At 39.8% G+C, this 27,231-nt stretch overlaps 1 protein-coding gene across 3 annotated transcripts in view; it reads left to right on the forward strand.

Annotated features, from left to right (window-relative positions):
• Positions 1–3,704: 3,704 nt before the first annotated feature.
• Positions 3,705–27,231, forward strand: part of ATG5 (autophagy related 5) — an 84,722-nt gene continuing 61,195 nt past the window's right edge. Inside the window, exons 1-5 of one of the 3 annotated variants that reach the window (XM_030000668.1) lie at positions 3,705–3,767; positions 4,646–4,806; positions 11,903–12,030; positions 19,500–19,578; positions 25,479–25,641. In XM_030000668.1, coding sequence (XP_029856528.1) covers positions 4,699–4,806; positions 11,903–12,030; positions 19,500–19,578; positions 25,479–25,641 — 478 coding nt within the window. In that variant the 5' untranslated portion in view covers positions 3,705–3,767; positions 4,646–4,698. Of the gene's footprint in view, positions 3,768–3,900; positions 4,807–11,902; positions 12,031–13,878; positions 13,954–19,499; positions 19,579–25,478; positions 25,642–27,231 lie in introns of those variants that run through there. The other 2 variants (XM_030000657.2, XM_030000688.2) reach the window with 2 other exon arrangements.

Below are 27,231 nucleotides of genomic sequence, written 5' to 3' on the forward strand. Positions count from 1 at the left end.
TTTGTTCCATGTGATCAAAGCAATGAATATCAGTTATCCCAGTTACAGCAAAATATACAGGGAAATACTATTTCACATTTTATTTCAGGTAACTTTTCAGCAACCAAATGTTGGCATTATTTGCCTTCACCAACATGATCTAACTTTGTAGCTACTCCTGCTTTGAGAAGGGGTGTTGGCCTAGAGGTCAGGAAAGGACTCCAAAGGTCCCTTCCAACCTAAATTATACGGTGATTCTGTTTACAAATCTTCATTACCATTACACAAAAACATAACTGCCCACAAATATGTAAACCATCTGTTCCATTTCTCTTATTTCTGTTAGAATAAATGCATCTTTAATTATAATCTTGTTCTTTACAAGCATCTTCACATTCCATATGTACTCACTAACTGGTGTTTTGATTTGGGTGCCATTAGGCAATGACTCACTGTGTGTTGTCTGATGATGACGTTTAAAATGGGGGATCTTTGAGGATCTTTGGAATTGGAAATATGTTTGTTGAGCTTTTCCCCTTCCAATTTAGACTGGTCCATTCTGCTGAGTGATGATGCAACTTGAAGCATTAGATAACAATGTGGAAAACAATACACCAAAGGAGATAATTCCTTTTTTATTGTACCTGTTTTGACATTCCATCCTAGCAATTATTTTTAATGTTTCAATTCAGATTCATTATTTATAGTCATACTAATAGCAAAGTTGGCATTCACTTCAGTAGTTACTCTCATGTATTACATCTCATGTATTTATCTACAATCAAGTTCATCTCAGTAGCGGAGCCTCATCTGCCTATAGAACTATTGTCTTTATAATCTCACACAGATTTTACAATGTATTTTGCTGCATCTCTGTCTGGTAACTACATCAGTAGTTTGCTAGGATGTTTACATAGGAAGGTACTCTAAATAGCAAGTTAACTCACTTTACAACTTAACTGTGTTTTATTCTCTACTTAGCATCTTTTATCTAGATCCAGCAAAAGACTTGGGCACTCGATGGTGTTCAATTTTCAGCCTATGGAGTGGAATTCATATGCCTGAGTCAGGTGCCTATGTTCCTTATACTATACATGAGAGAATAGTGCAAACGTAAATGTTTAATCTGTGTGGTAGTTGTTATTAGTAATCAACAGAATGCTGATTACACAGTCTAGCTGGCCAATGGTGTGCTTCAAGAGCTATAGCAGTAGAGGTTAAGCAAGACCTCAGGAGGTAAGTACAGGCAGCATCAAGAATGGGTCATATCCTCAGTATATACACAGTATCAGTATTACTGCTAATAGCAATGCTGGCAGACTTCTTCCTGCTCATGAGAAAAAATCGGCGGGAGCAGTTGTGCCAGTGGATGTTTCTGAGCCATTTCTTTTCAATAGAAGCTGGCATTATCTTTAGTGATGCTGCTACAATGATCAGTCAAACCCTTCAGCACTACCGAAGTGCTCATGGGAAGAAAGGGCAAAGAATAAACATGTGGTTCTCCTTGATTTCCTGTAGGGAAACCCATACATGCAAAGCTTTCTGAAAGTTTGTAAATGTTGTAACCAGGGCAAAGTACTTTTTTTTTTTTTTTTTGCAGTGGTGCTGGCACCTCACAGCAGCTCCACTAGTCAATGCATCTCGTCAGACCAGTTTCAACGGACCTGTAACAGCATCAGGAGGGTTCCTTGCAAAAATCCATAGAGAAGCCTGTAGCAATGACCAGTGCTTGTGGCTTGGATGCCTTTGTAATTGTGGGATCAGTACTGCACAGGTCTCTATGGAAGCATCCTTCTGCATCCAGAAGTTTCTGCCATTCCAGGTCTGCAAGACTGTCATTTCCACGCCATCCCCACTAGTTAAACTGTTGTGAGTGCACAGGGGCTACTTCTGGAGGAACTCGTCCCCTTCCATCACCTCAGCATTGGCATGCCCTTTAGAGGTGCTGCCCAATACGTGCACCCAAGGCAAGCGCAAGTTGCCTATATTTAGGAGCATAAGGGAACTGGTCACTTGAGAGCCTAAAGCCCTTGCAATATAGCATGTGCTGTGGGTTATCTTTCCCTGTGCTTTGGGGTAGACTATACCAAACATGAAGTTTACTCCAGGTTTACACCAGTTTACCTGTTTTTTTAATTAATGTGTCACAAAAACCCTTGGACAGAAGATAGGGAAAGTTTCACCGTGTATGTGCCAAATCACAGAATTGCCACAGCTAAACTTTTTGCTTATAGAGCACTGACAAAAAAAGATACTTTTTTCTAATAATTTATAATAGGGCTCGTGTTCAGAATATTATGTTTTATCAAAAAGAGGTGATCATGACAAGCTTATTTAAACCGGAAAAAATAAAGCAAGCCCTTCAGGCTTCTCTAATCTTTCAGATGACTCAAAAAATACTAAAATTCCCGGAATCATGCGGTTGAATCAGCAACATACAAATTCATTAAAATGTCAGTCTTTGTTTGGATAAAACCCGCAGTCAGTCAGTTATAACTGTAGTTAGTTCTTGAAGTCCTGAAGACACCTTCAGCAGCAGTGGCCACTGCGTGACATCTGGTGGCCACAAGCCAGCATAGCAAGAACATCGCCCTACTGAAATTGCAGTGTGCCACCCACATCAGGTAAAAACACATTTTATCCGTTTCCTTTCAAATGTTAACTGCCAAAATACCGGTTTAATACATTTGCTAGTTGCACGTCTTGCCACAGAAGAACCCGGCTTTGACAACTGGTAGTGCGTGACACATACTGGCAAGGAAGCCACGACACAGATGTTCCTTGGAATTACGATGTTCCCTCCCACCTGAAGAGTGCCATCCTTCCCGTTCGCTCGTACAGTTGTAGGACATCGAGACGGGGATTTGCGGAGTGGCAGAATTGCAGGAGATGTCCTTTAAAGTGCAGAGGTGGAATTCACCGTGAACTGGCACCCACTGGGCAGATAAAAACTGATCCAGAACGGTGCTTTGGTATTGCAGGAGATGTCCCGGGTGGCGGCAGGTACTCCTCACCCTCCCGTGATCACGGTATAAAATCGTGGCGTATAAAATCTACCACATGAAAAACAGGAAAAGAGAACAATCGGGTAAGAGAGAACTGAGAGCTGAAGCGGTTAGATTGCGCTCAAAATCCTCAGAAGAGCTTTTAAGGCCGAGAGCACCCAAACCTCGCAGCATTAACGTTCTCTGGCCCCCCCCGCGCTGGCAGAAGCGCGGCCGAGCGACTCCGCTGTCGCCTCAGGAGCGGGCCCGGGCCCGGGCCCGGGCCCGGTCACAGCTGCAGCCCGGCGGCCCCGCTCCTCCGGCCCTGCCGCTGCAGCTCCGACAGCGCGCTCAGGGGCCACCGGCCGGCCGCCCCCTCGCAGCAGGGGACGGTGGGGGGGGGGGAGACGGCTGCGGGACCGACTCGTCCCCACCGCCATCTCGGTGCCCGGGGCAGCAGGGGAGGCCCTGTCACAGCCCGCCCTAAGGCCCCGCCTCCGCCTCCTTCCCGCCCAGACACCTCAAACCCGCCACGCCCCCCCGCCGCCCCTTCTCCGCCTCGCTTCCGGCTTCCGGCGCCGACTGGGGGCGGAGGACGGACGGACGCCGGAGCCTGCCCGCCGGGAGCCGGGCGGAAGCGGCGCGGCGGAGAGCGCGTGCGCCTGGGGGCGGGGAAGAGGGGCGGGGCCGCGGCGGGGGCGGGGCCGCGGCTCAGTTCCTGCCTGGCGCGCCGCACGCCGCGCGCGCGCGGCTAGGCAGTCAGTCAGTCAGTCAGGCGGGCGGGCGGCGGGGGTCGCGACTGAGGTAACGGCTGTCCCCTCTACCCACACCCGCCTCTGGCGGGGCTGCCGGCCCCGGCCCACCCCCCGCGGGACGCCCGGTCACCCCCGGTGGGCTGGGGCTGGGGCGGGGCCGCCGCGGCCCGCCCCCCCCCCCCCCCCGGCCTTGCCGTTGCCCGGGGAGAGCACGCCGGGGGCTGCCGCCGTAGCGCTCCTCGGTCCGGCCCCGTGAGGCGGGAGCGCCGCCGCGCCGTGCGCTGCTGATTCACCCCGGGCGGCCGCTGGGGAGGGAGGGAGGGAGGGACGGACGGCCGGACAGACAAACAAACAACAGGCGCCGCGGGGCCTGACCGGGCCGCTGCTGCGGGCGCGGAGGGCGGCCGCCGCCCCGAGCCTGCTGGCGGGGCGGCACCGGGGCTCAGCGCGGCGGTGGGCGATGCTGGGGCCCGTCTTGGGGCCTGGGTGACCCCCCGCCCCGGGCCGGCCCGCGGCCCCGCCGGCGAGAGCCCTGCTGGCTTCGTTGTCCCCGCCGTTGCCTCTCTGCGGACCCCGGCCCTGCTGGCTGCCCGCGGGTCCGGGGCCGCTCGCCCGCCGTAAAGCCGGGACCTCGGGGCGGGTGGGAGCTGCGGCGTGAGTGCAAGGCGGTAACGGGAAAGGCCCCGTCGCCTTTAGGGTTGGGACGTGCGGCAGGCTTCGAAAATACACATTTACTCGTCATCCACCGTGTGTTTGTAGTTGGGAAAGTGTTAACTCGGAGGCTTTGACTCGTCCCGTCCTTTGTACAAACTGATGCCTTTAACGTCTCGGTGACAGCGTTGCTCGTGCTTGCGGGAGAACCTTGAACAAGGCGTATTTATTTGCAGTCCTACTGACTCGTTTCTTTTTGGGGGAATGGGGTTGCAGTTCTAGCTGAAGAAACAAACTGTTCTACATGTGCTTCACTATCTATTGGAAGAATGACAGATGACAAAGATGTACTTCGAGATGTGTGGTTTGGACGAATACCAACCTGTTTCACTCTGTATCAGGATGAGATAACTGAAAGGGAAGCTGAACCTTACTATGTGAGTATAACGAAGGTAGTCACAGATAGTCCAATGCCATAGTTATGGTTGTTTCCTTCATTCTCATCATGTGTGCTACTATGTGTTGTGGAAAAAAAAAAAACAACACCAAACCACAAGCTTTTTTTTTTTATTCTTACTCCTGGTACCTTATGAAAGTAAACTGTATGACCATGCTGCGTGATTCGTCTCTCTTCACAGCAGGTTCAAAACTTGAAGCTTGTTTTACCAGTGAGGGAAACTTATCGCAGATAATTAAGATCTTAAAACAATTATGAAAAGTCAGCAAGTAATTAGGTAAAAGAACTAGCCTCTATGTGAGTTTGTATGTTCTTAAATAGTGACCAGAAGGAAAGGAGAGAACTTTTATGTCACCTTACTACAGAAATAACTTCAATCAGGGCTTTCTGCAGTCTTAAACACTAAGATCAGTCACCTCTGTAACACAAACTCATAACGAACACTGGCTCCAGTATTTCTGCTAATGGATGACTTCTGCTCATTTTCTGTTCTTTAAATGCTAGCAGCCATGAGAGATCTAGCTCAGATGTAGAAAAAGCAGCTATGATGTCTTAATGGTACAGTGCCTGAACTGGATTGCTAGCTGATGATAAAAATGAGGGTGGTGGATGCATTTGAGTTGTAAATGGAGGTGCCTTCTATAATCATGTGGTATTTATTTATAGTGTACTCAGCAGTTTTCATTCTTTCAGCACCTAATAGACATTTGATTGATAGAGAATGCTAGCTGATTCAGTGAAACGTAAATTTGAAACGTAACAAGTATGTGGGAGGAAAATCTTGTACTATGAGTTTTTACGTGATTCTGAAATCCTAAAGTCTTGTCATATCCCAGTCTATTCTTTTTGAAAATATTACTGGATAGTAATATTTTTTTCTGTGCTTAATAACATCTTTATGTCATCAGTTTCTGATTTACATGTGTGTTCAGTGGGGTTTTGAAACCTAGTAAAGCATTAATGCTTTTCATTCAGTAATCATAGTGCTCATCTTTCTATGTTTTAGTTTCACCACTGGTAAAACAGAAGCAATTTTACTTCATGTCATTGACCTATTGCCAAATGCATCTGAGGTATTGAGAAGTCTCAGACTTTATATATATACATTGTATAAGAGCTACATGAAAGGTATGAGTTTAAGTATGGAGATATGCGGTCTTGATCTGTTTAATATCAGCATGGAAACCCTGAAACCATGATATCTTAATGGTGTGGCCAACTTTATAAGCTAAGGAGATGGTTTTAAGCTGGTAGGGTTTCTTTTATTTACTCTGCTTAAAGTGTGCACAAAAATTCTCAAGGCTTAATTCTCTATTTCTGATTATTCACTGATTATTCACAGATCACAATTCTAAAATTTTAGCTTCTTCCTTTTTCAGGTCATGTTGGAACTGATATCATAGCTTTGCTTCTTGAAGGGACCAAGAATTTATAACAGTAAAAGGTAGAATAGCAATCAAGGTTTTAAATTATGGTTTAGTTCTCAGGGCTTCAGAGTGCATCTATGTTAATGTTTTTGTTCAGATCTGGAGTGCATTTTTGAAGTAAGTCTTCATCCTTTCCGCTTACTGTGCCCAGGTTTGCATCACACAGCAGTCTTATGGCCCACAAGCTGAATCATTTTCACGTGAAGCTGAAGCAGAAGATGTGCGTCAGCTGCTAATGGGCATTTAGTGTATGGGATCAAACTGGAGCTAAATTGAAGTAAAAAACATCAAAACCCCTAAAACTGAAGTAAAGAAGTGTATGTAGCGAACGTTCCCAGCCCTTGACGCCAGCTGTTCAGCTTTATGTGTCTCCTTTCATTATGCTTGTTAATATAGGTAATAACCTCTCTATTCCAGACTGCCTTCCATAAATGGGAAGGCTGCATGGGAAGGAAATACTGGCATTGTTATGTTAAGAGGGGAAAAAAAAACCTTCTGCTCTGAGGAACTTGCTTTATGAAGGTGGAGGAAGACGTAGAACTGGAGAATGAGGGGTTAGAAAAACAACCCAGAATCTGTGTGATGGATTTCAGTTTGTTGTGAGTGGTGTGACAGGAGACCCTTGTCTGTTAGCTGTATTAGCACAGCACAGGAGCGATGCATGCGTGTATTGCATTACGGCACTGCATGAATGTTGCAGAGCTAATTTAAAATGAGCTTGTCTATCTTTTGGAAAGAGTAGTGACATCAAGACTAAGCAGCTCAGGTAGAACACTGTCCTATTTCTTCCTGTAGTTAAGCTAGGTAGGTTTCTGCAGAGTTACACTGGAAATGGATACATCAAGTTTCTTTGGAGTGTTTTCTAGAGATGCCTGTGTTTGGAGTGAAAGCATAATTGGGAGCAGCTAGGTTGAACTACCTTTGTTGCTGAACCGCCTGATTTTTCCCTAGTCCTAAAATTGTTAAGATTTTTATTTTAAAATGCTGTACTGTCTGCCTCTTGGTGCAAACAACAGTTAGAAATAAAATGTGTACAGGAAGCAGAGTACTCATTGGCTGAGATTTGTTAGGTGTAAAGAGCAAAATTGCAGCAGAAGTGGTCTTAGAATGATACTCTGCCCAAGGGACTAGCCTTTACTGGGCCACTCTTCAAGCTTCCCCAGTGTCAAAAGGGTTGTTTTATTAAGATGTCTGTAAGAGTGAGCAACGTAAAGCCATTCCTTGTTAGGATGCTTTGTTTCTTTATCCTGGATACATTGGTGATCAGACCAGTCCAGTTCCTGTTAAATCTAGAATTTTTCTGTTTTATAATCTGTTCTGCATGTAAAATGGTGTTTTGCTCTGCAACAAGACCTGTGGAGATAGCTGGAGAGGTACTCTTCTTACACAAAGATATATTGCAAGCATTTACTTAGGCATTAGGAGTTCCTTGCGTTTCATTTAACCTCTACAGAAAGCATTCCTGGTTATTGGGATTAAATACTGTAGCAATATACAGTATGCGAAAGGAAGGTGGTGTGGTTTGTGTAATTTTGGGGATGGCATGTTCTAGCCTACTAGGATTTATTTTGCCTGGTAATGTATTTGCAGATTCACTTTTGTTTTCTTGATTTAATGAGGAGAACTCCTAATCTTACTTGTTTGCCCTCCCCCCCAGCAGTTTTGTATAGCTATTCTGGTATAAGCTCAGCATGTATGAATTTGTGTGCGTGTTTTTCACAATTTCTTTCGAAGCTAGGGCTAGAAATCGTACCAAAAGCAGTTGATTATTGTTATGTCAGTTAATCAAGAACTAGTACCTGTTTATTTTAAAAGGATTAAACAATTACATTGGGTATGGCCATTGACTTAAGAATTCATATGTGAATATGAATTTTAGGTTTTTTCATAATCTGAAATGTTATTTTTTTAATTGTTAGTACTGAGCAATTTGTTTATCTTGTCTTCATTACTGTTGCAATGGTCAGTCTGACCGCAGCAGGTTGTGAACATCTACTTGGCTTTATACCATGTACTCTGACTACTTTAAGGGAGTTTATGCCAGCTTTTTGTTTTTATACCGAGTGGGAGAAAACTTACACAACTGGTTTCTGGAGGGAAAGACATCCATCCTCACTCAACATTTCAGGAATCCTTACTCAGTCTTGACGCTTAAAGCAATTTGCCCACTGACTGCTTTAGACTTCTCTTGAATCTTCTTACAAGTCTGTCATGTCTAGGGGACAAGACAGATGTGGCTCCTTCTGAGCCACAAAGCTCAACTGAAAGTGCAGTTTTTCATTCAGGTTTCTTTGTTACGCAGCATAGTGAGCGGCAAGCATTATACTTGTCTGCCATTGATCAGCAGGCAGCACAGCAGAGTCAGTTGCCAGACAACTTGAATCAAAACTGGGATTCTCCTCTGTTTAGTTCTTTGTGTTATATCATGCGCTTTCCTATTACTTATTTTCTCTCATACACTATTTAAATTGATAACTATTGAGTCTATGCTAAATATGCAGTCAGTCTATTCATTAAAAACTTTGATACTATCTTGTCTGCATGTTTGCTCATGCAGTACTGTAGGTCGTTTAATTTATGATGGGCATTCTGTCTTTTAGTGTATTACGTAGTAGTGATTTATCAGTCCTACATTCAGGTTGCAGTTGTTGCTTTACTTGCACTGTTGGCTGTGTTTGATTTTCATAGCATTGTTCTAACCTTTAGCACAAAGTCTGCTGATAGGTTATCTGATAGGTTATTTGTAAAAAACAAACAAAAAAACCCAACCAAAACAAAACAAACAAACAAAAAAAACCAACACCACCACCACCACCCCCCCCAACAAACAAACAAAACCCCTGCAGTTGAACAAATCTGACCTAGTGGAATGAGTTTAACTTGGATTAGTATGTCTTCTCATATGATCATGTGGGTTTTTTCCTTAAATTAGGTATTACAGCCCTAAACCAAGAATTATTATTCTTATTCACTGACTCATTCCGAATATATAGAAGTATTCCTGTAGGATAACCAAAGGCTGAAAGGGTATAGCCTCATGGGCCTGCATGGACTGGTTTAGGAGTCAGTAGCAAAAGTTTTTGCAGGAGAAGTATCATTCTGGTGAACATGGCTTTACCTAAAAGGAAGGCTCCTTGCCACATTGTTAGTGTTGGAGAAGCTTGTGAGTGCCCAATAGTCTAGAAGGTGAACTGCTGTGTAGAATTTTGGTTTTCATACAGAGGCCTCTATAAAACAGAGCAATTGACTAAAGCCCAGCATATAGTTAAATACATTAGGGATTTTTTTTCTAAATATTTTTTAGTAGTTTTCTTCTGGAAATACTCAATAATTGCATTTAAAAATTACAGGATTTTTGGAGTAAATATGTTTTGTCAACTGGTGTCTTTGAGTGTAGACAGCTGGTGGTGAATGTATATTAAAAGGGTAACGAAATGAAAATGTCTTTAAACTATGCTTTTAAAGGTCTCACTTAACAGAATTAGTATACTTGTAAATCTCTAGGATAATTAAAGCTAGAAAAGTGATAGAATTGGATACTTTCATGTCTCTCATGGAGGGGGAAGACCGAAAAAAAGAGTTCAGTAGGTGCTGCAAATGCTCAGCATCTCTGAAAAACAGGCAGTCCCTGTTAACCTGATAAACAGTTGGGTTTTGTACTCCAAAGAGGCCCATTGGGAGTGCTGGCCACATTCTGTTAAATTCAGTTAAATGCTGTTTGGTTATTGTCTGTGAGCTCTAATTGTGTTGGAATAGAAACTGCGTTGTTCTTCCACACTACAAACTGAAGTAAAATATTTCACAGAGGAAGTTAGTTATGCAGTTTAAAGGGTTATGTCAAACACTGTTGCAACCAATAATGCTTTAATATATTTGTCAATTCCTGCATGGCTGTGCCACATGCAGCATGCTGAAAATTGGCTTTTGTAGCAGTCCAAATGGGTCTCATCAGAATATACCAGCATTAATTTAGCTGTAAATATCACACAGAAATAATACGGAATTATTACCAACAATATTTGGGTTTGATTGGAATAACCTGGACTATACTGTCTCAAGAACAATCACGGTACATATGTGGAATTATGATAATAAAGGATAAGATTATATTCTCATTCAAGTCATTGAGGTACAAAACAATTCTTACTTGAGTGTGTATATGACTTGAATTTATTGAGATTGTTCACCTTTTAAAACTGAAGGCTGTATTTAATTACCTTGCTGAATTAGACTTCTATGAAAGAAGGCAGAAGCAATATGATGATGGTAATAAGAGCAACAGATGGAAAAAGAAAGCCATATGGTACCAAATCAATTCTCTTTCATAAGAACTTACTCTTGATTTACTCTCCATACTTCTTTGTGAATCTGATATTTATAAATAAATTCTAGTATCATGGCCAAAATATTATCTAATTTATGTATCAAAGTGTGGTCTAATTGTTGGAGAGATTCTGGAAGAATGTTGCAGTAGAGATCAAGTTTTCTGTCAGGCATAATATATCCTTACACAGTTTGTGGTGGCTGTACCATAGACATTCACTTAAGGCCTAGCATTATCTATATACTATAAAGAAAATATTTTAAGAAACAACACTGGTTATGAGGAACACTGGAAAACAAATGTTTCTCTAAGTATGCAAAATATAATTTATTTCTATTTATTCCTTAGACCCATCTATTTTATTAATAATTAGGAAGTGAAAATAACTTTACAGGATGAATATGATTCATTTAAAATATCTGCTCCAAAGCTAAATGTTATTTTACAGGGAAGTAAATCTTTTCTCATTGGGATACTGAAAGGCATTGTTCGTTAAAGCTTACGGACTGATTCATCTTAAGTAAATGTGCTATACAGTCATCAGTCAGTACACTGATGCAGTCTACTTAACCATTCTTACTAGGCATGAGACTTTAAAAAAAAGGGGGGGAGGGGAGTGACTTGCAAGTAAAAATAACACAGTATTCTGTTTTGGATAGTGTATAACATTACACTTGAGGAAAAAAAGATAGTATACTAGAAAGCTGGAAGAGGGTGTCTTGTTTCAACTGATAAAATATTGACAGTTTTCTTCCTGATCTTAGTAGCTGGGCAAAGGTTAAATAGTCAAGGCTACTATGATTCTTCCACTGACATGTTGAATTGGCAAACCCAGTGCAAAGAAAATGGAAATTGCCAGCTATTGGAAATACAAAACACACTTGGAAACCAAACCCTTAAGCAGCTAGTTTTAATTCTTCTTAATTTTGTAAGAATTTCCATTTTTAAATAATAGGTGATACACAGTTGCTCATTACATTTAATAAGTTAGAACATTTTCCTATCTGTTCATATGAAGAAGGTTAGAAGCTTCATTCTTTGGCAGAAATCAAATTCCACCACATTGAAAGACTAAAGAACTTATTTTTTACTTCTTTTGTGTTGGTCTATCTGATACTGCTATTCTGCATCTTTTGAGTACATAATTTTATAGCCTTTCATTGACCATTAATAAGTAAACTGTCTAAAAGACATCTTACCTTAAAGTGGGAGGAGGAGAGAATGCTGACTGAATTTTGGTTATGAAAGTGCATGCTTGTTACAGATTTTTATTAATTTAGTAAATTTTCTGTTTACTTAAAGCTTCTATAATTTTTTTCTTTCAGTTGCTTTTGCCAAGGATAAGCTACTTGACACTGGTAACAGACAAAGTAAAGAAACACTTCCAGAAAGTTATGAGACAAGAGGAAGTTAGTGAAATATGGTTTGAATATGAAGGTACACCACTGAAATGGTGAGTTTGACTTTGTACCTTTACTCAATGTATCATTTAAAAGTTCAGCACACTGTCAGTACTTTTCCTAAACTGATCACTCTATTGGCTTTCAAAGATGGCAGAAGTGGAGGGGGGTAAGAAAAGCATGTTGTTTGGGAAAAACAGAAGAAGGTTTAATGTTGAACATGTTATTGATTATTCTGCTTGTACTTACTATATGTATAAGGCAGAGGTGGTGCTGCACCTATTGTTTTTGTTCTAGTCGTTACTGTAATATGAAATGCCTGTGGTTTTGGCTTTACCATTTCTTGCAGTAGAATCACCAAATAAATCTTTGTTTAGCTTATTCTACCTTCTTAAAAGATACCTAATAACACAGATAGGAAGTATTTCTGGAGTCTGAATGCAAATAGGATATATGCTTAAAGATAATAAAACATGCGCGTAACCTTCACTTTCCCTGGTGTGATATGTACTTGCATCTAATACTTCACAGGCTCTTGTTGAATTCAGTTCAACTTTATTGAACTAATTGCTGTTGATTCTATTTTTGTTCTGTCATATGGTCTATTAAAGGTATCTTGTTTTTTTTCTTCCTGAGAGATTGGGGAATCAGACTGACATTGTTTCATTCACTTAGGTTTCATAAATACTGTTCATCAGATTTTGTTTCTTTCTATTTTTACCATAAAGAGTTTTAAAGAAAATGTTTTGAGAGCTGCAATGTTTGCTAGCTCTGTATAGATCGCATCAGCTCTCCGGAAAGTATTTAGTATTTTGAATGCTGAAGAGATTTTTGTATCTCTTTTTATTTCCTGTATCATAATAGGAAAGAAAACTGCCAGAGACTGTTTTAGTTTCTTGAACCTGGATTGTCTTGTGATTAGCAAGCATCACATCATGGAGTCCCTTTAGGCTTTGTGTTGCAGTAGATCTGTTTTAGTCTTTTGTTTCTTTGAGACCAACCTAGTGTAAACCTTGAAAATATGTAAATAGAAAAGCATAAAACCTAGCTTTTTTTCACTTTTTCATAACTGACTGGCAAAACCAGCTTTAGACATCTATTTAAATTATCTGGAATTTAACAATGATTGGTTTCTTGGTGTGCCATATTGACTTTGAGTCATGGATACTGTCTAAATAAACAGCAAGGTACCAAGTTTATCCCAGTGTGTTCATAATCTTGGGTAGATAATGGGAGGAAACTTCACTGCTTCTTTTCACTTCTTTTCACTGAAGTTTTAACAAGAAAGGGAAGAGGCTTTTTACTTCAACCAAAAATAGGTCTTTTTTTTCTGTTAAGTTTTCAAACACTGTGATGTTTAAACTAGAATTAAAAAAAAAACAACCAGAATATATATGTATAGAGTAAAAATACAAATTATAATTCTAAAATTAAGTGAAGAGTTAGTAAACTCATTGAACTTTGAAATGAAAATGAATAGTGTAATTATGATTTGCTAATTAAGGCTCTGATCCTTCAGAAAATCTAAGCATATTCTGCCAGAACAGTTCCACTGATTTCAGTGGAATTGCTTTTCTAAGGAAAATGCTATCTGCAAACCATTATTTTAGGAGAATCGTAATCCCCTAAATAGCTGAAGCTTGTTCCAGGGAAAACCCAAATACCGGAACCGAAAATTAGATTGAGCTGGTTGTTTGTAGGGAAAGAATAGTGAGTATTAATGCTTAACATTTTCAAGTATAACTTCTGCATTCAGAATCAAGTAGAACTTGCTAAATAATATTGCTTATTCTAAGTATTTACTTTGTGCTGTGAGGTCATATGGCTTACAGTCTGTGCGGTTTTATACCTGGTTGGCACGTAGTGTATCTCTCTTCAGCTGCAGCTCTTCTGTTTTCCAGTGAGATTTTGGAGGAAGTCTGAAACAGTTTCGACTTCATGGTCTGCAGCTCCTGAAGGAGGATGAAGCTCCCCAGGTCTGGAGTTAACAGGGGCCTGGGGCCTGCCCCGGAGGTTGTTGGGGCAGGGGAAGATGGTCTCCTTGCCTGCAGGAGGGGTGTGCTGGGGGAGGGTCTGTGTCACCAAGCTGGGGAGCTGCAGAAAGAGGTCATCCGACTGCAGCATCAGAGACCACAAAAGGAAATGGATCAAGTCTTCTCAGAGACCCTGCAGCTACTGGAACCTAAACTTACAACTACATTGAAGGAGGTGGCAGGCAGAGTCTGTGATTATTGGTTTGGAAAAGATATGGAAGGGCTGGAAGCTCGTGACTTCTGGCAACAGGAGGAAGGCTGCTTCTCTGCCTGCATTTCTGTAACTACAGGATAGGTTCAGTGCTCTGGCTGCAGGTGAGGGACTGAAAGCTCTGTCCAGTGATGCATCTGAGGTGGCTGAGCCTGAACTGTGCAGGGGCACCAGGAGGAAGTGGTGAGTGAAGTCAAAGTTCTGTATTCTGATGACTCTCCTTTATCAGTCTCTCCAGGATCTTGAACTCTGCCATTTCATGGTCACTACAGCCAAAGCTGCCACTGATTATCACATCCAGAACTACTTTGTCTTGTTAGTAAGTAACAGGTTCAGCTGCAGGTCAGCTCTGGTCCATCCAGTGCCTGTATCAAGAAATCTTGACTGCTTGTGTCCTACCATGTTGCTTTTCCAGCAGATGTCAGAGATTAACAAGAACCAGGGTCTGTGATGCAGAAACTTCTTGAGTTGTTTGAAGAAGACTCTTACCTACTTCCTTGCCTGTATCGCATGATCTGTAACAAACTCGCCATGATGTTGCCCTTACTAGTCTCTCCTCTGATCCTGAACCACAAGATCTCAACCAACCTGTTGTCTGTCCCATTAAGTTTCATACATCTAAGCTGCTCCCTCACATGGAAGACAACACTCTTCCCTCATCTCCCCTGCCTGTCTTTCCTGAGGAGCTTGTGTGCATCCATCCACAACAGCATTCCAGTTGTGCAAACTGTCTCACCATATCTCAGCTAGCCCAGCACTGTCACAGTTATGTCACTGCATGTGAAAGCTCTAGTTTCTCCTGCTTGTTTCCCAAGCTGTGTGCATTTATGTACATACACTTGTAGTAGACTCTCTTCTACCCTCTTTTATTATTTTGAGATCTCCCTTGTATTTGTTACCTTTCACCACTTGCTTTCCACCCATGTTCATTAATTTCTACTTGTCTGTGGGTTGCTATTCACACCCCTGTTGTTCATGGTCTAAAGCTGTCCTCACCAGGCTGGCCAACTGGAAGGCGAAGATAGTTCTGTCCCACTTAGGTGGATTCCATTTCTCCCTAGCAGTCCTTTATCCCCAAAGAGTGTCCTGTGGCTGTAAAAGCCAAGTCTTTGTTGTTATACCAGCTGCACAACCAGTTATTGACCAGCATTCATGCCTCTCTGAGCCTTTCTCCTTCAATGGCGAAATTGTGGAGATGCCACCTTGCCCCTGGAGCTGTATAGTTGCTCTTGGTACACTCAGGGGTTCTCTCGCAGCACTTACAATTTGTGTCCGTGTGGTTGAACAGCAAGGGCTAATAATCCAAGCACAGGACAAACCTTGCCAGTCTGTTTGCAATTTCTTAACAAGCAGCAAACCTCTGCAGGTAGCAAGTGAGATTGGCAGATGAGGGAGGGCTCTGTCCCCTGTAGGAGGGAGTCTCCTACCGCTATGACTGCTTCCTCTTGGTGTGGATGTGCTCTTCAGGCTGCTCTGATGCTTCCTCAGAACTTCTAGCCCCTTGTCTGCCATTGAGGCACTGACTGCAGGTGGAGAAGGAGCCTGCCCTCTCTTGTCAGAGGTTGCAAGACTCTGGTCTTCCTCATCTTGCAAGTCTCCATTCACCATGCCAATGACTGTGGACCCTCTTTCTGTGCAGCTGGGAGTTCAGGCTCTCATCTCTGCAAGGTGTCAGTGAAGATGCCATCAATGTCTTTTTATCTTCCCTGACGCTGTGCAGCCCGCTGACCTCCTGCAGCTCCTTAACTTGGTGACATAGCTCCTCCACTAACACATACCTTCTCTAGGCAAGGACACTTCTTCTGTTTGCCCCAGCCCTCAGGAGGGGTCCCAAGCTCTCCTGGCAGCTTGAGACCTGGAGACCTGCATCCTCTCTCAGGAGCTCTGCCTGAGTGAAGGCCTCTGATGTGCCAGGGATGGTTTCTTCAGCAGATGCTAGTGGATGACACCCTATAACTTGTTACCATCCTCTTTCAGCACTTGCACATGGCCTTCAGCAGAGTTTCTGTCCCCTTTCTGCAGATTGTGCCCTGGTACTTGCATAGGTGTCTCTCTAGTGCCAACTGGATGGATACTTGACCCTTCCTAATCAGGAATCAGTGGAAGTCAAAAGGTCAAAGCACCACTTGATCAGGCATAGCTGACATATTATTTGAAAATGCTAGCGTTTGCTTAAAAGATCTAAGAAAAATTTATTTCTTACTGAATACTAAAGGAAAGGTGAGAGTATTTTCCGATGCAGCCAAAATTTCCCTCAGTAAGATATTTGTTCCTAGAAATACCAGTTTTTGGCCACTTGATACACTTAATACCTCAGACAGTTCTGGAGCATAGGATTTTTTTGTCCTGGATTTATCAGTTCATGTGACATGTCTTACTGAATTACCACAGTAAATTATCCTGGTCTGAAAACAACCTACCAACTCACACTGTCACTTTCTGTCCTGAGTTCAGAAAGAAATTGTTAGAGAAGTAATAATTAATTTTCCTTACTGTCCCATCTGTCACTTTCAAAAGGATTTGAAGTATTTAACGTGGTGTTTTCCAGGACTTCTCTCACACTCTGAAACCACCTTCTGTATAATAGTAAAAGCAGTAATAAACTGGCAATGGCTGGAAGTCAAGGTGCTGTTACACTTCTATAGATTGAAGACTTTCCAGAACCAATCATTACTCTAGCAACTTGTAAAAAAACATTTATGGTCTCTTAGACATTTTCCCTTTGATATTTTTCCCATTATTTCCTTTGAAAAAGTTCTGCACAGTCTGCTTGTCCTTGGCTTCCACTCCAGTTAAGACCAGTTTGATTTCAACAATCCCATAATATTTTTTCAAAATGATGCCTTTCTGGGCTGGATGTTTCCCTTAGCTGTTGTTCTGTTTGTTTTCTCTTTTTTTTTTTTGGGGGGGGGGGGGGCGCAAATCTTTAAAGGCTGTCTTGGGTTTTTGTATTCTTTTTCTTTTTAATTCTCCTGGTTACTGTAGGTTCTAGAGAGCAGTTGTGTATTTCTTTAATTGCAATGCCTATTTTTCAAATAGAATTTCAGAAACAGCATTGCAGCAGTACCACTGGAAGCAAGATCTTTAATGAGGGAATACTGGCTCATAGCATAAGGTGGCTCAAAACACTTAAGAGTGGAGTGAGGGAATGCTGGGGGGCGGGGTTTATTCCATGTGCAGATTGGCAGCTCCTCTTTTCTTTTCAACTTCCTTCTTTGTGCCTCCCTTAATTCTCTATCCTGGTTAAGAAACCAGGTTTTATTATGAGTGAAATATAAAGAATAGCTTTAGTATTGTTGTATGGAGTTCTATTGTTTCCAGACTCTTAAAAAATGCTACCTATATCTCAAAAATAAGTGGAACACGGGATTATGTACAGGCATTACTTAAGGCTTCTGTTGGCTTCAGATTAAATGCCAGTGTGTGAGAACTGGAATTTGAAGCAGGACATGTCTTATATCTCAGGATTGCTTCACTCCTGTTGTAAACTTTCCTCTTAATGGAAGGCTGTACTTCTGAATAGAAAACGATTTCTCTTGTGGTCTATTGTCTTCATTAATCTCGTGTTCTGCTATGAAACAAAATGAATTCAGGGCTGGCCTCTTTCAAAATAAAAAATATAACTCTGCAAAGCACGAGGATTCTATTGAAGAAAGCTTGAGTACATAAACTTCATTTTCTAATCTAAACTGGGTAGAAAATAGAGGGGGAGGCCAAGAACTGATGGGTTTTTGGTTTTTTTGGTTTTTTTTTTTTGTAGCTGTATCTTTTGTTATATAAACTGAAAGTAACTGAAAGTCATTGTTCATGTTCATCTAATTATCAAAGGAAATGTGATTTTTATTACTAGCTCACCTGGTAAACCACTCTTGCACGGAACTCTTGCTCAATCCCTGTTGAAGTACTCAAGACACTATTGACAGTTAGTAGTAAAAAGTATTACTGGTAAAAACTTGAGCATTAGCAGTGAATCAGGATAAATCTGGATATGCATTATCTATATTCTTTATTTCCTTTGTCAGGAAAACACATTCTAGATACTTTCTTGATATTTCCCCCTATTCTTTAAGAAGTTACAAATGCAGTAGGTGAGTTCGAGAATTGCAGTACTGCTTTGTTTTGTTTTTTATTTTGCTGTTGTGGTGACTTTGTCTTAGCTTTGGGGTTAGCTTACCCATAGAGGGTGCTAAAGCACTGTTGTGTGAGAGTTTAGCAGGTCAGGAAATTGGCTTGGCACAGGTGTTTTTAGAGCAATGCTCTTGGTTATGGCCCTCCAGAAACTTTCAAAACTTACCTGTGTGCTTTGCTCTGTGTCCTGTGATCAGTCCCATTTAATTCAGTGAAGCTACTGAGTTTACAGTTAAGTGTGTGTTTATCTCTTTGTAGGATGAAAACCTAGGAAGGCTCTTTTAGCTAAGATTTTTGAAAGATAAGAGAATGGAGCTTGGTATGCTGAATGCAAAAAAAAAAAAAATTATCAAAAATCTTGCCAGTGTCTGCTTATGAGAAAGTTGCAGAAAGACATTTTTAGAGTGCCTGTGGAAGTTTTGTGTATGTGATATATATTCCTTATATTGCTGGAGGCTGTATCTTCTGATGAATTTAAAGGAGACAAAGCTATAAGACAGAAGTGAATATTTGGAGGAAGCAGCTTCTTTGTGTAACTCCTTTAATCCAGAATACTACTAAAATACAAAACTCCAATTAATCTTTTTTCTCCCCTTATATTCTTCTTAATTTGATAGTAAAGATACAGAGTTCATTTTGATCTATCCTCTTTCAGCCCTTTTACAGATATGTAATTTTTTCACTTTACTGCTTATTCTCCACAATGACATCAGGCAGGTGAGAGAGGGAAGAGATATTAAGGGTCAATGTGGTATAAACCCGTGGCATTTAAATATCTGAAAGCATCTATACTTTTCCATCGGACCAGCTATTCCTACCATTATCAAGCTTTTTAACTAAAAATACTGATTTGAAGGATTCCACAGAGCAGCAGTAGGCTACTGATGCTGTTACAAAACTAGCAGTGTTTTGTGGGCACAGCTTAGACACCACTGGTTTAGATATTAAACATGTGAATTCCAGGCTTGATTCTGCCAGAAGCTGTCAGTCATTTATACCTGCCTATATAACTTTCTGAATAAGCAATAATGAATGTTCATTGTGGGAGTCAAACAGCTAATTTTTTTCATGTATATGCAGGTACGTTAACTGTTATATGTAGAATTAAATGCACAGCTTTTATGTTCATTTAGTATCCCTTCATTTTTAGGCATTACCCAATTGGTTTGCTGTTTGATCTCCATGCATCAAATACAGCCCTTCCTTGGAGCATCACAGTACATTTCAAGGTAAAATTGAAATACACCTTTAGTTAAGAAGTGAGCATGGGATTACATGAAATTTGGAAGCTTGGAAAAAGCTTCAGAATTGTTTTATAAATAAGTGAATTGTATGACTTGAAGGGGAAAATGTTCATTCTTCAGGAATCATCTAGAGTTTTCAGTAAAGCTACAGCTGTTTTCTATGAGATTCTATGTGCTTTCAAATGACTTTCCTTTGAAAATGATTCTATTATACCCTGAAAATCCAAAATTGTTTTTCAAGATAAGTTATGAGACTACCTCAGTGCAATTGAGTGGATATAAGGGAACTTTGTATGATCTTTTTAATTCAGTCAGCTTGAGTTGACTGAAGATTGAGAAGTGCTCATCCTTCTAGGCACATGAGCATGGATATGAGATACGGTGGAAATCCTGGAAGGCAGGGAATGCTGTTGCACTTTGTGGGTCCCCTTTAGAGAACTGAGTGAAATGAGTTTGGTCTTGTGACAGCTTAGTCACAGGAGAGACATTATTTTGATTACACATTGTAAAACCATTAGGTATGACTTCATAGCACTACTGATCTTTGCTCAGAAGAGTACTTTGGTGCAGGATTCTTTCATACTCTGAAATGCATTGAGACGATAATCCCAGGAATGTTTTGAAGTCACAATCATGACTAGAAATCATGGTATTTAACTTTGAAACTTTAATTTCTCCATTGTAAAAGAAACAATGCAATAAGAAAACTGATCCAAAGGAAAACGCTAGGTTAATGAGCTTGACTTTACTGTGTGAGATTTGAGATGAAGTGAAAAGGATACTGGGAAGCAGTTGTGTTGAACACTTTCATTCAAACAATTCTTGTCCTGAAGGTGTTTTAGAAAAGGTCTTGCTGACAGGAGTAGTCTGATTCTTTTTGGAAGTGTGCACTGAAATCATACATTCTTATGATATGTATTTCCACATGTTGGAACTTCTAAAATGACTGAATTAATCTAAAGTCGGGGATGTTTTTGAAAGCATTGTAATTGCTACACTTCTGTCTGATCTGTGTCAGAGAAAGCTGGGACGAAGAAACTTCCAGAGTGTTTTGAAGAAACTGTAGGGCATCTAGTTTCATAAATCATGATTTAATTGTTATGCATTCTGAGAGCTCTGGGAGATTAACAGTGGCAGTGTGTGGATGTTGCCATCCCAAAGTAGAGCCATCTTGAGAAATCAGTTGCAGCATCCCAGTGCTGATGTTCAATTTCATGTAGTAATGTAAACTGACTTCAATGTCCTTATATTGCTGCTTGCCAAAAGATCAGCTAATTTAAGTTTGTCTCAAAGGTGTACATTAAAGATCTGCAGAAATAGTTTACTGCTAAGGCAGTATTATTGTAAAAGCTGATGTAATATAGTTTTTAAAAATATAATGCCGTGGATTAAGCACCTGTTTAATCTCTCTTCGTGTTTTTGATGTAATCTGAAAGTTTATTTAAATAAACCCCTCTTTAAAGTCAAAACATAACTGAAATATATCAAAGTACGTCAAGATATTGAAGACATTTTCATGTGTTACAGTTTCTTACAGCTAAATAGTTTAGGTGTGGGATTTATGCCTGGATTATTTTTTTCAAAGAGCCATAGTTTTTAATTGGTTTAATTGAACAGGATTAGATTTTTCTGGGGTTTAACTTTTGCTGTCATGGCTTTCTCCTTTCTTTTACCAAAGTATGCAGTCCACAACAGATACCTTAAAAAACACTTTTTACAGATGTTCTCAACTTTTTTTTTTCACCCATCCATTTTCTTTTTTCATGTTTTTAACTTTAAACAAAGTTTATTTCTGTTCAGCAGAAGTTTGAAAGTTGACAGTTACTTGTAACTGTCCTCCTGTGTTATGTATGCAGACCAAATAATAAACACACTTACTGTTTGCATTGAAGAAACGGTTTCTTCATTTGTACTTCTGGTATGCAATAAAATAACATGCATCTATATGTCTAGTAAAGTTGAAATACAGTTGCCTTAAATAGTTGTAGAAGGATGAGCTTGAACTGAGTACTAAAGACTGAGAATCATGAGAGGCTGTAGTCTGGGAAGTTGCTGTTGTTAGCCAGGTGTGGCTTTACAGGGAGCAGGGAAACTATCCCTTCCTGTTAAGCTCATCTCATGCTATTCTGCAGCATGCTTAGCACTATGCATGTTCTCAGCGTGGTAACCAGCTCTCCAGATTTCGGACAGTAGGTAGGAGGTGGTGAACTGCTCTGGAAATGGTAGCACTATTGGAGGAAAGGAAATTGGGTGTGCCAGGGGAAAGGCTAATGTTCTCCCTGTGCTGAAGCCTGTATCTGCTGGTGCCTGCCTCTCCACCCATGACCTGATGTAGAGGAGGAAAGACTGCATCTGTTTTTTTTATAACAGCGTTTTGGTTTTCTTAGCTAAAAATTGGGTCAGGTGGAGTGAAAAGGAAGTACTTTTCCATGTAGCATATGGATAAATTGTGGATCTGTTAGGAGACATAGTGGAAGCCAGAAGTATAAATCAGGGTTTTTTAAAAATTAATCTTTTTTGGAAAAAAAAACCCCACTATTGGTAACTAAACACAAATACATGGATGCTCCCCCTGCCACTGGATATGCTTCTTATGTTTTTTAATGCTCTATTATTGGGCATTCTATGATTCTGTGGTGTAATTTTCTGTAAATGTAGCCTAATGCAACTAGACTGTCACAGCATAAACAGATGTTTTGTGAACTAGAACTGATAGATAAATATGGGTGTAGTGGAGTTATGAAACCAGACTGTTGAAATTACCTGCAATGTTTTTAGAACAGTTTTATGTGAGAGGTCATTTAGTGTTCCTGTCTGTACAGATGATACCTACTTCTTTATGACCAAGTTTATGGTGCAAGTGTCTACTGGTATGTGAAACAAAACCAGTACTGCTTGAGCTTTCTAAGAAAATCAGAGTCAACCCTTGATAACTTCTTTCAAAGATACAGAGCTTGGAGGGAGTAAGACATCACCAGTAAGAGTACTTGAATTCAAGCTGCTTATGGGATCTGTTAAAACCTTCTGCAAATCTCATAGTTGTGTAGCCAGGTGTGACTACCAGCTTGTTTACAATTGTCTCTTTCTTTGGGGAACTGAATAAAGTTATTTACATTTGATTACTATTTCCTCAAGTAGAAAGAAGGAAAGCAGTGTTTAAAAAAAAATAAAATACAAGCATACATGTTCTGTATTTAAGTATAAAACTTATTATTCTGTGCCCTAGTTTATAAATGGGGATGCCGTATTTTCTGTTGGTAGTCTCATATAGGTGAAACTGTTTCATATGCTTTTTGTAGATGCAGCAGTGTTGTTTTCCAAGTTATCACTTTCATGTTTTAGGTTTTTCAGCTTCTAGTCACAGTACTGCACAGAAATGTGTCAGTGTTTTTCTTCTAAAGAAAATAGTAGACAGCACTGAGATTGTAGGAGTGTTTTCTGGTCTTCCACAGTGTTATCACTTAGAAGCTGGGAAAACTAATCATGCCACACCTTTGTAGTTAAGTACTGTGGCTAGATTCTTTCCACTAGTTTAGCTAGCTTTGACCAATTTTAAATATCTCCTTGCTCTTCTGCAGACCACACTGTGCATGTTCTCTGGAACACATCCCCAGGGAGTGACATACCCTGTAATTTGAAATTCATTGGAAGGAAGTCAGCAGGGAGATGCCTACCTGTAGAAAGACAAGAATATCCGAAAAAAAGACCCCGCAGTTCTATATTTAGATGTATGTGTAACAAAACAGTTGTAGCAAAACTGTTGTTTTCATAAACTTAGCTAAACTTCAGTGTTTAACTGTGAAAGTCAGTTTCTAGGTTTCTATGTTACTTGACATCAGGTACATTCACTGTCTCATCTTTTTTTTGAGGGATGCCGGTGTCTCACTTCGAATTCTTGCATATAAAGAACTTTTTTGATCTTGAAGTATGCTATTTCTGACTGTTCTTTTCTTCTGGATTGGTTACTAGACTTTACTTTTTTTTATTTGAGCAAGTAAGTTAAACTTCTAAAAGTATTTTACAGGCCTATACAGATGTCAGCTGGCAAGTAACAGTCCCAGTAATGTTTTCCATTCATCTTGGGGCCAACTATGCTGACACTCAGCTTTGTAGGAGAGAAAGGGAGTGAGGTCTGCCCTAGAAGAACTCTCCTTTCTGTTCTGTCCTCTTTAATGTCTTTATACTTGGCCATCCTCATATGAGAAACAAGCTTTATCTCTGTCCTTAGATTTCTAGTCAGCTCCACATACATCAGTCCTAAGTAACAATAGCACTCCCTTTGTGTGTTCAATACCAAACCATGTATACTTCAGTGAAAAAGATATTAGCAGTCTTCTCTTCCCTTCGTACTCCTGTTTTTTGGAAGATACTCATCGTTTTGATCCACAGTTTCCAGAGTCTGGGTTTGCTGTCATAAGGAGGAGTCACTATATGAAATTCTGTTATTTAATTTCCAAACCTTTTCAATAACCTAATGAGGAGGGAACTATCATTCTTGTCCTCAGAATTCCTTTCAGGTAAGGAAATCCTCAGCTCCCTTTCATACTGCCAGCTGTTGGTGGCTCTTGGATATTTTGAGTTCCTATAGTTTGAAACAGTCTTCACTATTTTCCCTGCTTTTATGTGGAGGAGGGAAGGTATGGGTTTTTCCAGCATTATATTGCTCCTACTGTGACATGTTAACTATGTTGTAAAAGCCTTTGAAAAATATCCCGTTATATGTACTTGTATTTCTAAAATGGTTTTGACAGTCCCTCACAAAAGCCTTTTTTAAATAGCCAATTTGTAATGGGTTAAGAGGAAAGGTCCTCTTATGGAATAACAGATGAGAATTGAAGTATAAAAATAAGTGGCAAGCCCTTGTTATGAAGGGGAGTACTAATGATGCCACTTTAGTTTGGCTCTGGGGCTTTGCACTGTTCAGCATAGTCAAGCAACTGTGAAAGGAAGATGAATAAGGAGGGGATAAAACATGCTGGGTTTTTAAAACTTTGAAAACTGAAGACAATGAATTTGTGATAATGCTTGTGTTATTGTAAAATGGCAAGTGATACTAAGTGTTGATAAAAATTAGAGAAGGAACAACCCTAACTGTATACCTATACAGTGCTGAACTTCTAATTAGTTAATTTCCAAAGAAATCTTTTTTTTGTACCTGAACAGGATTTACTACTAAAATTCCTTAATAAATTAATTGGGAAAGGTACTTGTCATCTACTGAGGGGATCAAAGTTACCTGAGGAGTGGTAACTGTGCATCTGCAATGCTGAATGCAGTGCGCCAACTCTAACCAAATAAAAGGGGTATAGAATCATGTCACACAAGCTGTCAATAAGCACATGTATTAGGTAAAGTTGGAGCTGACAAGGATTTCCAATATCTCTAAGGAAAAATGTTTGTAAGTGGCATGCATGCTATAGTTCATATATGTGGATGGTGATACTTAGAGGAAATGTTTTTCAAAGGCCTGCATAGAAACGGGTGCTAAACTGCCACTGAGAGTCAATAGGAATTGTGTGCTTGTCACTTCTCCCCCTTTTCTCCTGTTCATTGCCAGAGAATTGAATATCTGCTTGAAAACATGTTAAAGCTCTTCATTTCCTGAATTTTGGATGCAAGGGCCTAAATACATCCACTGATGTATTTAAATGTATTTATCAAGTTGAGGTTAGATGGTTTAGAGTAATTTCTGGTTTTACAGAAAATTGTTCAACTTTTATTTTTCATGAAACATTTTTCACTGCAAAACCTTTTTGTCAGCAGAGTAGAAGATTCCAGGGTGCTGCTTTGTATAAATATAAACCTGATTAAAATTACCATTTATTCTTCATCTTCTAAGGTATGTGATACATTTATTTCTCTTGGGCTATCTTTTCTCTTTGCAGAATTTTCCAGAAAAGGATCTTCTACACTGCCATTCTAAGGATGTGATTGAAGCTCATTTTATGGCTTCTATAAAAGAAGCAGATGCTTTAAAGCACAAAAGTCAAGTCATCAATGAGATGCAAAAAAAGGATCATAAGCAGCTATGGATGGGATTACAGAATGGTAAATACAATGCATCAAGTATTAATTATATTTATGTCTAGCATGATAACATATAATTTCTTCAGATTTTAGTCATGGTACAGGATATAAAATGTCATTGTTCTGCAGAATTTTAGTCTAATGTCTTGGAAAAGATTGATTTTTAAAAAAATTTTTTTTTTTAAAGTCACCATTTCTGTGCTAATCTAAATGTGGCTTGAGTTATTCAAGGAACTAAATTGGGTCATGACTCTGTTTTAACAAACCAAAACTAGCAACAAACCAAAATAAATAGATATTGTTTAGTGTACTTTTGTGCAACTGATGTTCTTTATTTGGGGGGCACCTGGGGTGTAAGTGTTGTTCAGTATTAACGATCTTGGACCATAAAGTAAAAAAGGTTGTCTCTAGTTAATGTTTAAGGATTGTCACTGATAAACAATACAGGTAAACTTTCAAAAAAGTTGCCCAGTAGATTAATAACTTTACTTTCCTCTCTGGCAATTTTTCTTTTTTTTTATTGCTGATACTACCATGGCTTTCACAAAGATTTCTGCATAGATAAGTATTGACTTGAAAAAGTCAGTAAAATAATTCAGAACAGGATGTTCGAAAATAATTAGCGTTCTTACTTTGCACAGACGGCATGAATCTATATTGCAGTGCAAAATATAACTTCTTTTGATTTTAGTGTCTTCTCCTACCATGTTTCTTAGAGGCCTGTAAGTTGAAAAGCTTTGTAAGTATTTCAGAAACTGCTATTTGGAATGGGTGGTAACACCACTTTCAATGTGTTTTCCTCATCTCCTGAAGCTGTCATTTATATTATTATTGGTAAATTTATTTTATGGAAGCTGTAAGCATGAAATTATTTATTCTGTGTTGATATACAAAATACTAAACACTTAGAATTAACATTTTCCCATATGTTTAAACAAAATTAAATGAAACAGGGGAAGCTTTGAATGCAAGAAGACTTCAGGCATGTGTTTTGCTTTAGACAGTGAGGTTCCAAATTAGTTTGGGTTTAATGTGTGTATTTAGTGAGTGTGTGAGTTTTCCAATTTTTTTTGTTGTTTAGTGGTACTACCTTTCATAATAAAGGTATTACTGTAATTTTGAAGATTGAGTGCTTATTAGAAACTCTGGTTTCTATTTTTTATTTAATTGGGGGAAGTTAGAAATTGAGGTATTATCTTAATTTACCATTTGAGTGGTAAGATCTTGAGGGTTGTGAACATACCTGCAAAAGTTATCAAGAAATTGCATTTTGTCTGGTTCAATTCGAAGTACTTCTTGAAAGATTGTTTTGTACAAGTATTAGTCAGCAAACTGACTGATAATATATTCACTTGTGAGTTAGCAGTAAATAAAGAGTTCTAGTCCACTGGAAGCCAGAATCAGTATAAAAATAGATGTTTGCCTAAAGCTTATGTTGTTACAAGTCAATTTAAACTGCAATTTTAATAATTCTGTGAAAAAACTATTCTGCTGTAATAGTATTTGTCTTGCAAGCAGTTTAGTTCAAGAGAAACAAAATGCTGTGCCAGCATAATTTTGTTTACTATTTCAAGAATTACTAGCTTTATTGCAAAAAGAAATCCTGTCACT

The sequence above is a fragment of the Aquila chrysaetos genome, chromosome 2 (assembly GCF_900496995.4).
Source record: "Aquila chrysaetos chrysaetos chromosome 2, bAquChr1.4, whole genome shotgun sequence".
In the NCBI taxonomy this organism is placed as follows: Eukaryota; Metazoa; Chordata; class Aves; order Accipitriformes; family Accipitridae; genus Aquila; species Aquila chrysaetos.